This window comes from Rhodamnia argentea, chromosome 2 (genome assembly GCF_020921035.1).
Source record: "Rhodamnia argentea isolate NSW1041297 chromosome 2, ASM2092103v1, whole genome shotgun sequence".
NCBI lineage: Eukaryota > Viridiplantae > Streptophyta > Magnoliopsida > Myrtales > Myrtaceae > Rhodamnia > Rhodamnia argentea.
This window is the reverse complement of record NC_063151.1, coordinates 31,549,782-31,562,056: the sequence shown is the minus strand read 5'-3', so window position 1 is coordinate 31,562,056 and position 12,275 is coordinate 31,549,782. Positions and strand designations below refer to the sequence as shown.

The 12,275-nt window shown below is 41.0% G+C and overlaps 2 protein-coding genes across 3 annotated transcripts; one reads left to right on the top strand and one right to left on the bottom strand.

Annotated features, from left to right (window-relative positions):
- Positions 1-258: 258 nt before the first annotated feature.
- On the top strand, positions 259-3,997 carry LOC115736770 (chalcone--flavanone isomerase). The gene is made up of 4 exons (XM_030668616.2): positions 259-477; positions 585-743; positions 2,983-3,206; positions 3,392-3,997. The coding sequence occupies exons 1-4, from the start codon at positions 366-368 to the stop codon at positions 3,620-3,622; spliced, it is 726 nt and encodes a 241-aa protein (XP_030524476.1). The 5' UTR covers positions 259-365; the 3' UTR covers positions 3,623-3,997.
- A 1,972-nt stretch (positions 3,998-5,969) lies between these two features.
- On the bottom strand, positions 5,970-10,673 carry LOC115738626 (cyclin-A1-1). Of its 2 annotated transcripts, none has more exons than XM_030671309.2 (11): positions 10,336-10,673; positions 9,180-9,543; positions 8,944-9,080; positions 8,164-8,256; positions 7,945-8,078; positions 7,765-7,840; positions 7,587-7,663; positions 7,465-7,498; positions 6,751-6,900; positions 6,472-6,606; positions 5,970-6,351 (listed from the first exon to the last, which is right to left on the bottom strand). In XM_030671309.2, the coding sequence occupies exons 1-11, from the start codon at positions 10,555-10,557 to the stop codon at positions 6,280-6,282; spliced, it is 1,494 nt and encodes a 497-aa protein (XP_030527169.1). In that variant the 5' UTR covers positions 10,558-10,673; the 3' UTR covers positions 5,970-6,279. The 2 variants fall into 2 exon arrangements, with proteins under 2 accessions (XP_030527169.1, XP_030527160.1); XM_030671300.2 differs by having other exon boundaries at positions 8,944-9,083; positions 10,336-10,672.
- Between the last annotated feature and the right edge of the window lie 1,602 nt (positions 10,674-12,275).

Sequence of the window (12,275 nt, the reverse complement as noted above, 5' to 3'; positions counted from 1 at the left end):
GTTCGTCCATGAAGGGTGAGTATCGATCAGAGCGAGTCACGTGAGGCGGAGGCGCACGCGATTCAGATGGGGTCGGCAAATGCGATCCGTTAGATCATTGATCTCTTGATAAAATTTATTGAATCTGACGTTCCACATGCATCGGGGTCAAAGGGTGGTGGATGGGGATGGCGAGATCCGAACCGACGCACGTGGACAGTATCTACCCTCCGTCCCTCTCCCTCTCGCTCGCGCTCCATCCATTAATAGAGCCCCCCAAGCTCACTACTTCCCACACCACGTCCGCTCGCTCTCGCTCAAAATTCGCGTCCTCTCGCTCCTCCGTCGACAGTGCAAGACCTCACCGAATCAGTAGCTAGCAAACGATGACACCACCTCCTTCCGCCGCCGTCAGCGAGGTCCAGGTCGAGTCCGTGAAGTTCCCGCCGTCCGTCAAGCCGCCTGGCTCCTCCAAGACCTTCTTCCTCGGCGGCGCAGGTGCTCCATCAGATTTCTGGTTTTGCCCCCTCGTTGATGTTTCTATATCTCGTTCTGAAAAGGGAAAGGAAAATCATATTTTTGTTCGGTCGGGGGGATGGGTGCAGGAGAGAGAGGTCTGGAGATCCAGGGGAAGTTCATCAAGTTCACGGCGATCGGCGTCTACTTGGAGGACGCGGCGCTGCCGTCGCTCGCCGCCAAGTGGAGCGGCAAGAGCGCGGAGGAGCTGGCCGACTCCGTCGAGTTCTTCAGAGACATCGTCACAGGTCAGTGTCCCCACTCGCCGGCGCGGCGCGATCGAGCTAACTATTTCCTGCAATCATCTGCAAAAGTTCTTGACTTTTCAAAATTTCCGACGATGGGCTGAGTTCTTTTTTTTCAATTGAGCGGATCCGACGATGATGCGCCGGATCCTCTCGCGGTGTCGGAGCAAATTCTGATCTGCCCGTCCATCGCACTCGTGGTTCCCACAAGTATTTTTTTCCTAAGGTATGGAAGTCCCGTTTCTCGTGCAGACCTAATGGCGAGTTGACTTTGTCGCCTTTGGTTCCACCTCACGCGACGTCAGCTTTTTTTTCCTCTGTTTTTCATTTTTTTAACATTTCCAAGAGACAGAGGTATTGGTTGGGTTCGAGTTTGAGCCGGATTGAATATTTCATTTAATTCGTTTTAGTCTATTTTTATGTTGTATAAATCTAACACATATACCAACTCTTACTAAACGCGACTCATATTATCTAAACAAATTTTCATATTTAATCTAATTTAGCAAAACTTGTGAGTAATTAAAAAAAATTATATTATTAAAACATTATAGACAATTTTTACAAATATTTAAAGAAACAAAAATAGAAATAAAGTAATAAAAAATCAGAGTTCTTTTATTTTTATTTTTTCCTTTTCATTTTTTTATTTCTTTTTCTTTGTATTTCAAAGTGCCACAGGATGGCCGCCCGACCCTTGCCAATCACAGGCGAGGGCCATGGTCGGACTCGTCCAGAAGAAAAAAAAAAGGAAACAAAAGAAAAAAATCAAAATAAAGAATAAAAATTAAAATCAAAAAATATTTTTATGACTCACTTGAAATAGTTAACCCGAATCATTGACCTAGACTCTTTCAGTTTATTAAATAATTCCTTTATGACCCATATTTTTAAATGTGAGTTGACCTATTTTACCACCCCTACCAAGAGATAATCAATCTCCAAGTACAATATGTTAATTGCTATAGAAAATCTTAAGAACAATGTATAGCTACCGTTGAACTGTCTACCATGCAGGGAACTTTGAAAACAACATATGAATATATGAACCATTTCTCTTTTACCTTTAATCTTTTAAATTAAAACCGATAGTAAAGGAACTTAATGATCGAACAAACTGATGTGTAATATAATTGTAGCCTAATTACCCAGTTGCTTAAGCGAGTGCATGACCGGACCCGACCTGTCGATACCGGCTCGATCTGGTTCTTGGTCTGGTCTGAGCTGGACCATAAACCGGATCTCAGTCCCATGGGTCGGTTGCCCGTGTTACCCCGTTCTCAAGATGCTGATCTACACTGTGCTAGACCATCTGTATGTGATTGACGCACAGGCATGCACCGATGGATGGTTTGGTTGTCCATGATTCCGTGCAAGAAAGCTTTGTCGGCCTTACGATCGTCATGTAAACCTTGCTGGGGATACACAAGGCGTAGGAGGACCTTCTCTTCTTTCATCTGTCATTCTTGTGTCGTGCAGGGGACGTTTCGATTTAGTCCTCTGTCCATCCAACCTATCGCGAGATGGATATCTAACTCTTTGGTTCCCCTTCCGTTCTGCAATGTTCACTTTGGTTTCGTTAAGCTTGCTTCGATTTTAGTTTTTGTTACTTTGATTTCGGTTTCGTAGTTCCCTAACCTGAATTTTTAATTTGGTCAATGTGTTTCCTAAAGTTTAGCCCAATGTGTAGTAGCGTCCCTGAGATTTTAATTTGTTCATTGTGGTTCCTGACCTTTTGGTATGTATATGATTTAATCGCTAAACTATATGAAAATGTTCAATGTTGTCCCTAAACTTGAAATAGTGGAAGGATAATATTGAACATTTATATAGACGTACCAAAAAGTCCAGGCACCATATTGAATAAAATAAAATTGTAGGGACCACATTTTATATTTGGTCAAAGTTCAGGAGCCATTTATGTCGTTATCCCTTCCTCTATACGAGACGAAGAAGGAACAAACTAACTGTTCTGTGTGGGAAACAGAGAGGAGTTTTTCATACTGTACTTTAAGTTGCAGATTAGAATTAGTTCCAGTTTCACCATTCAATAATGCTAGATAAGTTGACGTTTAACACTGAATTCGCTCTCGTACTCATAGCTGATTCATTACGAAGGAGACTACGACCGTCTTCCCTCTTTGCACAGCTTACACTTAGGAATCAGTTTTTGGCTCTGTTTTCGTTGTCATTTGTTTAAGTTTGGATCGGGATGAATGATCGTTGTGGCAAATTCACACAGGTCCGTTCGAGAAGTTCTCTCGTGTGACCATGATATTGCCGTTGACGGGAGCTCAGTATGCGGAGAAGGTCACCGAGAACTGCGTCAAGTACTGGCAATCCGTCGGATCTTACACCGACGCCGAGGCTGCTGCGGTTGAGAAATTCCGTGAGGCTTTCAAGGACAAATCCTTCCCACCCGGAGCCTCGATCCTATTCACGCAATTGCCAAACGGGTCACTGACGGTTAGTGAGGATGCTGAAACTCCGACCAAGTTTTACGAATACGAAAATCTGAGTGCATCAAAACTGTTTGCTTAGTAGTGACTCGGCTGTCCTATCTTTGATCGTTGCCAAATCTAAAACAAGTAGCAACTTTGAGCCATAATGTAACTTTATATATCATTTCCTTTTCCTCCTCTGGGTTACAGATTGCCTTCTCCGAAGACGGATCCATTCCTGAAGCCTCGAACACAGTGATAGAGAACAAGCCGCTCTCGGAGGCGGTATTGGAGTCCATGATTGGCAAGCACGGGGTATCTCCTCAAGCTAAAACGAGCCTAGCCTCGAGGATTCATGAACTCCTGAGGGACTGCGAGAAGAAGGCGGATGAAGTCGACAAGAATGTGGCCCCGACGGCAGCCGAAGTCAGCGTGGCATAGAATGGCGGAGCAGAAGAGGGCGGAAACAAGCTGGGTGTGGCGGACGCGGAAGAGGAATCAAGTGGCAGAACAGTGGCACCTGCAGTTGTATGAGGGTGGGAGATGCAGCAGTTGTTTCAATAAGGGAAAATGACATTAGTAACCTATATAATGTGAAATTTCAGTAACACATATAATGTGAAATCTCATTTTTGGATCTTCAGTTCGTTCAATGTGGTGTAAAATTTCGTTCTTGAGTGGGCACTTGAACCATTCCTAAATATTCGATATTGCGTTTTTGTTTGATCAGAAGTCACAAGTCCTCAAACTTTTTGTTGAACATGCAATCTAGTCCTGAATTGTTGCGAAGCGTGCAACTTAATCCCTAAATTTTCGATATGTTCAATCTAATTCCTCAACATTCCATCCATGATAAATTAAGTCAATTAGTATGTCTTATTCACAAGTTTTCATACGATTGACAAAATTTTAGGACACTTTCCATTCCAATATATTTCTACAAAACAAACATATGAAGCTTTTGTTATTTTTCTGTCTTACAAATATTATGATGGTTTCATTTAAGAATATTTTAGTTTATAATCTCTATAATAGTAAAGTGTAACCTCATTCAGAGTTATATCTGGTTGAATATTTTCTGATATTTTAATTCTAAGTATTTTCATACGGATATCTATAAACAATACTAATTTATCCGTAAAAAATCGTGCTTATATTGATCTACATCTTGTTTGTGCTTCTATTTATTATTTAGGGTAAATCTGCGCGTTTTATTTCTGCGAATTTTTTTTTATTTTTTTGGATCATTAATTGTAGAGCTTGAAAACGCAAGAATTGACTAATTTTAATTACGAAAAAATGAAATAAAGAAGTTTGAAATGGTTTATAACAAAAAATATGAACGAGAGTTAGACTAATGGAAATAAGAGAATCTTTAGATGAATTAATATTGTTTCTAGATATCCTAGAAATCACCTACACTTAAACTAGCAGGAAATATCAACTCAGATAAATTCTAAATTAGGTTATTTATAGATTATAAGCTGAAATACAGTTCAATGGAATAGTGTTTTTTTTGGGGGGGGTGTAAAGAGTTCAATGGAATAGTTATGATGTTTAAAAAACCAAAGTGGTAAAAAGATACTAAAACATAGCATATTTTTGTGGACTTAGGAAATGAAATGAATTGAAAAGACATTCTAAAATAAGGGGAATATTGTAATTATTAAAAAGTGCGAATACTACCAAAGGACTTATTTAATTTTGTCATCGAAAATTAAGAGACTAGATTGAACAAAATAAAATTTTAGGGACTAAATTGCACGTTTTGCAATAGTTTATGAGCTAGATTGCACATTTCGCAATAATTTTGAGATTTGCAGTGACTTCTCTCACTTGATTGATCAAACAAAAAGTTGACATTGAACAATTACATTGAACGAATCAAAATTCCAATGATGACGTTACCCATCGAGTCAATGTTTAGGGATTATTAGTTTCATTTTTTCTGCAAATAAAAGCAATGTGCATTTAAGGCGCTTTATAAGGTGACTTCTCCTAGTAATGCTATAAGATATGAATATTAGTGCTCAAACATGTTACATCATTAAAAGAATCTGCTAAGGTGGTCCAAATGTAGGTAGCTTTATTGACAAGCCGTATTGAACTGACCTGAAACACAGAAAAATTGTCCTACTCTTTTGACTAAATGGATCATCAATTTCCATCTACTTTTGTAGATCTTGTAGTCATCTTTGTTAGGTGGAAGCATTGATCCGGAGCGAGTCTTGCATGTATTTGGCGCCCAAGATTTTGACATATTTGAATCAAAGGATCGGTAGATATGCTGGTGAATCATCTGAATGTGTACTGATAAGTTCAGAGTCATGATATGGGGTCATTGTGTTTGGTTAGGAATAGCTTCTAGTACCGAAGTTTAAAGAGATGGGATATAATGAAATCTATAGTCAAATATTCTCGCTGAACATCAAATATAAGCTGTTCCTTCAAATGTTAATTTGCGGTATACACTGCATAGAATTTTTAATTTATAGACTGGTTCGGGTACTCTAATTTTACTTGTTAAGAGAGATATCGCTTGATAACCAAGAGCCTTCACTACTAGAACAGAGAGTGTGCTCTGCAGCAAATGGGAATTGAGAGAGGTCTTGACATAGTCACGTTCCCTCTTTGTGCATGAACAGGTCAAATCAAGAGGATTAAGCTATTCACAGTTACCAAGCACATATGTCATCGCCAACTTCTGCGCAGAAGTGAGCTAACTATATGGAGGAGATAACAGCACCAAAGCAGAACGAAAAGGAAAAAAAAATAATCTGCCACAATATTTCATCACAAAGAAGCTACTAATCCTCCATACGACCCATGCAGCCGGGGAAAAATCAACTGCGTGCACCAGAGTACAACATCATCAGCGGCGAAAAATGAAATGACAGAACTTGAAAGAGAGGAGGGGGGGATTTACATTTCTGCGACAAAGAGTGGGGAAAGAGACAAATCCTAAAATCTTAGGAAGTGAATAGAGGATCAACTCTCTTCGACGACCAATGGTGATAGGGCAAACGTGCTTAAGAGTTGCCATTGAGCAACGGGAAGGAGAGGTTCCAACAGAGCATTGGAGCACAGTGTCGTCATGGCTAATAGACATGATTGTGGAGAAACTCCAGAGGTATCGAGGGAGGGCAATACTTCTTCGCCACGTATTTGTACTGAAAACAGAAACCCACATATAAGTTGAAAAACCATACTAATGCTTTCATTTAGCATGACAACATTAAAAGTCCACATTTTCAGAACAAAGAGATGACAAGTAAGTCTTGCTCGTTCACCTTATGCTGGCTGTACTTCTCCCTGATTGCCGGTAAGGTCGAACCATGGCTGTTCAAACACAGCCGATGCAGATCCCTGACACAGTTTCCCATATCGGAAGGCCGGTAGAGAGTGTAATGCTGCAATGTTGGGTCCTGCACAAAATCGCATAAGTAACCTGAGCTAACTTCGTACCCAGTTCATAAGAGATGAAAAGATAATGTCAGACCAATTTCCTGCTGATTGTTAGTTCACTCCAGATAAATGAAGGGAAGTTATTCACACAGTTAGGGTCATACCCATGGTCTCTTCGAAGGGGTAATTATGAATTTGGCCAGAAATATAGCTGATGCAGCTACAAGAGAAGGAGCATAACAAAGCATATTGTACTCTAGTAAAGAGAGTTCTGCAATATAGTTGGCCATGCACTCCAACTGCAAAGATGGAACCTGGAAATGGAAAATAGCAAAGCCAGAAATACCGAGTCTCATTAGCATTAAGATCACACATTCCTAATACTAACCAACAAGAGCCTATAGTGTAGATTTTTTAGTTCATAAGAATAATAGTGTTCCTAGAGCCCTCGTCACGTAAGGCCAAGAGTTCTGCCTTTCCTCTCTGTCAACTCGAAGTCTAAGGCAAGGAACTTTCAAATAGGCTCTTTTCTCTTTGATTGAGACCAAATCGTCTCTTCTTTCAAAAGAGTTCCCACCTACCGCTATTACTACTAACAAGAGACTAGCAGCGGCAAGAGAGCTATTCTGCTTAGAAGCAGAAAGGAGAGGTGGGAAAGGTGAAGAAAGTTACTGATTCAATGCTGAAAGAAGGCGAGTGCCATCGATTTAGCTGTTGATGGCGTAACTGCTCTTTATTTAAAATAATTTATCAAAGCATCAGAAGTTAAAAAAATACAAAATTTGTAAGCACAATAGCAGAAGCAAATGTATTGCACAACAGTGAATACAGTTAAATGACATGAGATTAAGTTGATGCAGAAAGCTGAAGATGGATACCTCATTCACCCCTTGAGCCGCACGAACAAATCGTCTACATCGCATTGCCGAACAAACAGTCACCACCTCATGAAGCAATGCGAAAAAGAAAACTATGGCAAGTATAATTAGCACGAACATACCTTAAAAAGCACTTGACAGTGGGGGCGGTCAATTCAAACTTCAAGTAATTCAACACAGAAGATTCCATTTGCAATACCTACATATACATTAAGCTCCACTGCATTAATAAAAGTCATAAGAATAGAAACAGGGAAAATCTTATCTAGCGCCTACTGCGCCAAAATTTCAGATGCAAACCTCCTCCTTGAAGTATGTATTGTCGGTAATGTAGCAGAACTCTTCTACCTGAGGTGCACAGATCTCCTCGTACTTTCTGTCCATGATAAGAATGTGTACTTAATATTTTGGCACTACAAGAAGATCCTCGGCAACACTCGGAAAAGATAAATGCTTGTAATTCAGAAATCTGTTTCTTACGCAGCAATCATCATGCAAGCAACACCAAGCAACTGGAGACGTTGTCTATTCATCACATTTCCTGAAAGATACCGATCTATGTAGTTAACAGTCAGGTACAATGTATCAGGTACGAGCCTGTATTCTTCAGCCACCTGCAATACAACCTGGAACTTCAGCCTCCATGTATCAAAGCTAGGAACTTACTCTAAGCCAGGATAAATTAAATGCCACGATTACCTCCACAAGCCAATCAATTAGTATGGCACGCATGCTGGCAGTTATATCCTTTTGTACCTTACCCATAAAATCAGTGGAAGGCCTCTTCTTTGCCTGCAAAATATGCAAACTGAATGAATATTATGATAGAGAATCCTAATATGCCATTGATTTTTGTATATAACCTCGAAAACTTTGGTATGCACAGCCAACTTGGAGACAAACGAAATCCAAAGTCAACAGGATTCTGTCTAGCGATAGGCCCAGGCATAATAAGGTTTGGTATCTATCAGTTACCTTTTTATTTCCAAACATTGATTTAGTATGTTACATAGCCTGTGGAAACAAATGTCTGTTTCTGAATTTCCATGTGAATGAAATGACGTATCAAATAGTCATCATAAACCATCTGCTTACATCGGAAACATTCAAAAATTATGGAAAGGCAAAATCAGATTCCATTGTTTTCAAACAAAAATGATCTAGCATACCCCATCCCATTAATTTGTCCCATTATTCGTCAGCGGCATCAGGATTGCCAAGAACCTCAACACTCAACTTAGTGCAAACTGTACAATGAGATCGTCTAGCTTTAAAAGGTAGCATAACTCTATTTGTTCTTGAGGGGAGAGCGGTGAAAAAGAGTAACTAATGCCCTAGGCCACTCTGTCTCTCTAAATTGGACTCCATACCAACTTGACTTGAGCTGATTATGTACCCTATTATTCAAACCATAGATCCGACATGAGGAAGTGAAACTCATAGAAGGCAAATAGAACGATATAGAAAAAAATGCTGGACCTCGGATGCACGCAAGTGCTGGTAAATGTCACAAGCAATGGTTGCACAGAGTTGTGGATCTGAGTACTTGTTATCAACATTGACAATCTTCTCATCCGTTTCCATCTCCATGAGTGCATCTCTCTCGCAAATTGTAACCACTGGCCAATCATGAGTCTCCAATGAATTAACGTCAATCTGACTTGTAAGATAGTATGAACCATAGAACAACGCATGAAAAGCACACTAAATTTTACCTGCTTTTGCTGCACTATCTGAGATATAAAGATTGCTAAATGTCTTCCTGTCAATAGAATCAACCGCCGGAACGTCATCATTGTCGATGTACTCAACTTCAGGACTCTTGAAAGACTCGCAGGTGGACATGCTCTCATCCATTGAAACAGATTGTACATCTGATCTACTGGGTGAAACAACCATGCTGCATGGTACGGGATCAACAGAGACCTCTATTCTTGGAATGGAAGGATTAACACTAGGAAGAACTCCACTCGGTTTCGTGCTAGCATATCTCGGTAAAGTACTTCCTGAGAGGCCCATGTTTGAGCTGGAAGTAGAAGATCCCTTCCTCACCTTTGCCAGTTTTGTTACATTAGCCACCTTCAAAAATCAAAACTCAGCCCATCTTTTCCATAAAGAATTTAAACACAATGTTAGACCGGATTCAACAGACATACTATGGTCAAATACCGAATAGAGACATACGAGACTGCAATTGCATAAGACTTCCTACAGTTCCTAGGCATTCAGGCAGTCCTAGGAATTTCTCGAAAAACGCACAAGGAATCCCTCTAAATTGTGCCCACATTTCGAAACATCAATCAACATCTGCAATGGGATACCACGAGAACAGTATATGCAACTACTCGAGAATTACTAAACCAAACCACTTTAGAAGATCTGTTAATTTAGATTGTTAAGCACGACTCCTTACGAGCAGAACTGGAACAGCTACTGCACCGGTCTATCAGAGAATCAACTGGATCATTAGCGCAAAATGATGGTTCTCGGGAAAATGGAAATATGATCATGTACGTTCTCGAGACGGAAGCTAAAGCCTCAAGAAACTTAATCTTTGCAAAGCTTTCCATCTCTTAGCTGCATGATACACCAACCCTAGACACCCGGCCATCGACCATCCAAGAAAATTGAACGAGAAAAAACGCATCGCGAAGAGACCCTTATGAGCACAAACAAGTTTAAAAAAAAAAGAAAGAAACACGTCAGAATATTCTGAGGTTCGTCGAGAACAGAAATCCTAATTCCGCACCGTCTTCCGTGTCCCGCATTTCTCCAACCGCCAAACAGAAGGCAAGGCAACAACAGAGCGATCTCAAATGGAAAAAGGGCAGACGAAGCCAAAGACGAAAAGAAAGAAAAAAGGAGGCCCACCAAAGTGGATGGTGCGGACGAGCTTCGGGAATTGGCATCGCTGACGACGCCGCCCCTGAGGTTGGTCAAGTTAGCGAGAGGCGCTCGCTTCTTGGCCAAGTGCGAGGGGACGGGCGCGACTTTCCCCGCGTTCTCCGAGGAGGAGGAGGAGGAGGCGTGTCGCTTGGCGAGGGAGGACGTCGTGGACGACGAGAAGGAGGAACGCCGGTTCTGGGTGGACATTTCGAGCGAGACCCAGTTCAATTCTCTCTCTCTCGCTCTCGCTCTGCAACCCCTCCTCTGCTCCCCGAATCGATCACCGCCTCTTTTGCCGAAAGGAAGGAGAGAAGGAGAGAGAGGTTGAGAAACTTTTCTCGATTCTATTTTTCTGTTTTTCTTTTTTGGCAAATCTCGTAAAAAAAAGGGTTTCGGGAGGTTTTTATTCGTCGCACACGCAGAGCGAGAGAGAGAGAGAGAGAGTGAGAGTGTGTGCGCTCTTTTGAAATGTGATTTTAATAATTGATCTCATCGTGCGCCTTAGGCGGGGAGATTTTGAATTGCGGGGGACATCCTGGCCGTCCATCGGGGCTCGGGAATCGTTGGGGGAGGAGCGTAGGGGAGTGGGGCCCGCAGGAGCGATGTTTCTCCACGTCCACGGCGTTGAGCGTCGCTCCCGTCACGGACGAATAAGATGGTCGCTGCGGGTGGGTCCAAGCCTCAAAGGCGGAGGGAAGCCTGGGGTAGAAAAGGTCACAGCCCTGTCACTGAGAGCCGGGCTGCTCTTTTCGAATTCGAATTTGAAACGGTCACTGAACGATCTACTTTGTCTTTTTCTGTCACAATTTTTAAGCACGAGACAAACTTCCCAAGACGCGGACAAATCACTGACCAAAGATTGCAATTTTCCTAAAACTTGCCCACCTTTTTTGGTAGTTCTCATCTCACAAGGATAAAAGCTCAAAAGGCCTCTCGTTTGTAATATGTCTAGCTCGTGTTTTGTGCTTTTATGTTCCAATCTTTCACGACTCGCATTTCATTTGCGTGGGAGTCATTTGTCTTTACCGCCTATTCTTATCACGCGGACTTAGGGCGGTGTTTTTTAAGACCGAGCAAAAGCTCGCCTTGAGTAGGTAATTAGGTCAAATAAGCAACCCCAAATGAGAGACGTGAATTTACAAAAAGGTAATTGTTTCGAGTATTGAGTTACGAAAGAAAGTAGGTTTGTTCACTACGGTGCTCGCAATCGAGTGAACAATCTAATGGTTTACTTGGCATCATGTTCCAAGAGCATCCAAACGTAATTTCATTGGTTAACGACACATCTCATCTTTCAAAAAACAAAAAAATCCACAAAATAAAAAGAGAAAAGACAAGTACGATCATGGTGGTTGGTACAGTGGTCCAAGGCTCGATTTGAAAGTTTGATATTACAGGTTTGATTTCTCAATTTATGCTCCATCTCAAAAAACCTCGATTGGTCTATAAATTGTAATAGAATTTTCTTAATCACGAGGTTGATTTATGCTCTATAGTTCACTTCAAATCGTCTAGCTTATGCTTCTATTTTAGACAAGTTACGGAACGAAAGTTTATATAGTCCACAGAAAGATACAGTTAGTAACTTATCACATTTTCCACAAAACATTTAAAGGTAACCGCAATTATACGTCTATGATATTGTTACAAGAATAAATTCAATTTAAAAAAATTATAAATTTCACAGTCTGTTCGTGATGTTTAACTTGTCATTACCTTACAAATTGTGAATCACTAGAAATCATCAACTGACTTGTTCATAAAAAAAAGAAGAAGGCGTTTTTCATTAAATATAATTAATTGCTCAGCATTGCATGAATACGAGCTCGGTTGGGTAGAATAGTTATTTCAAAACGTGTCGTGGACCTGGGCTAAGCTGAAAAGCCCGAAGGTCCCTCCCATGGTTCGGCCTCTTTAAGGGAAGC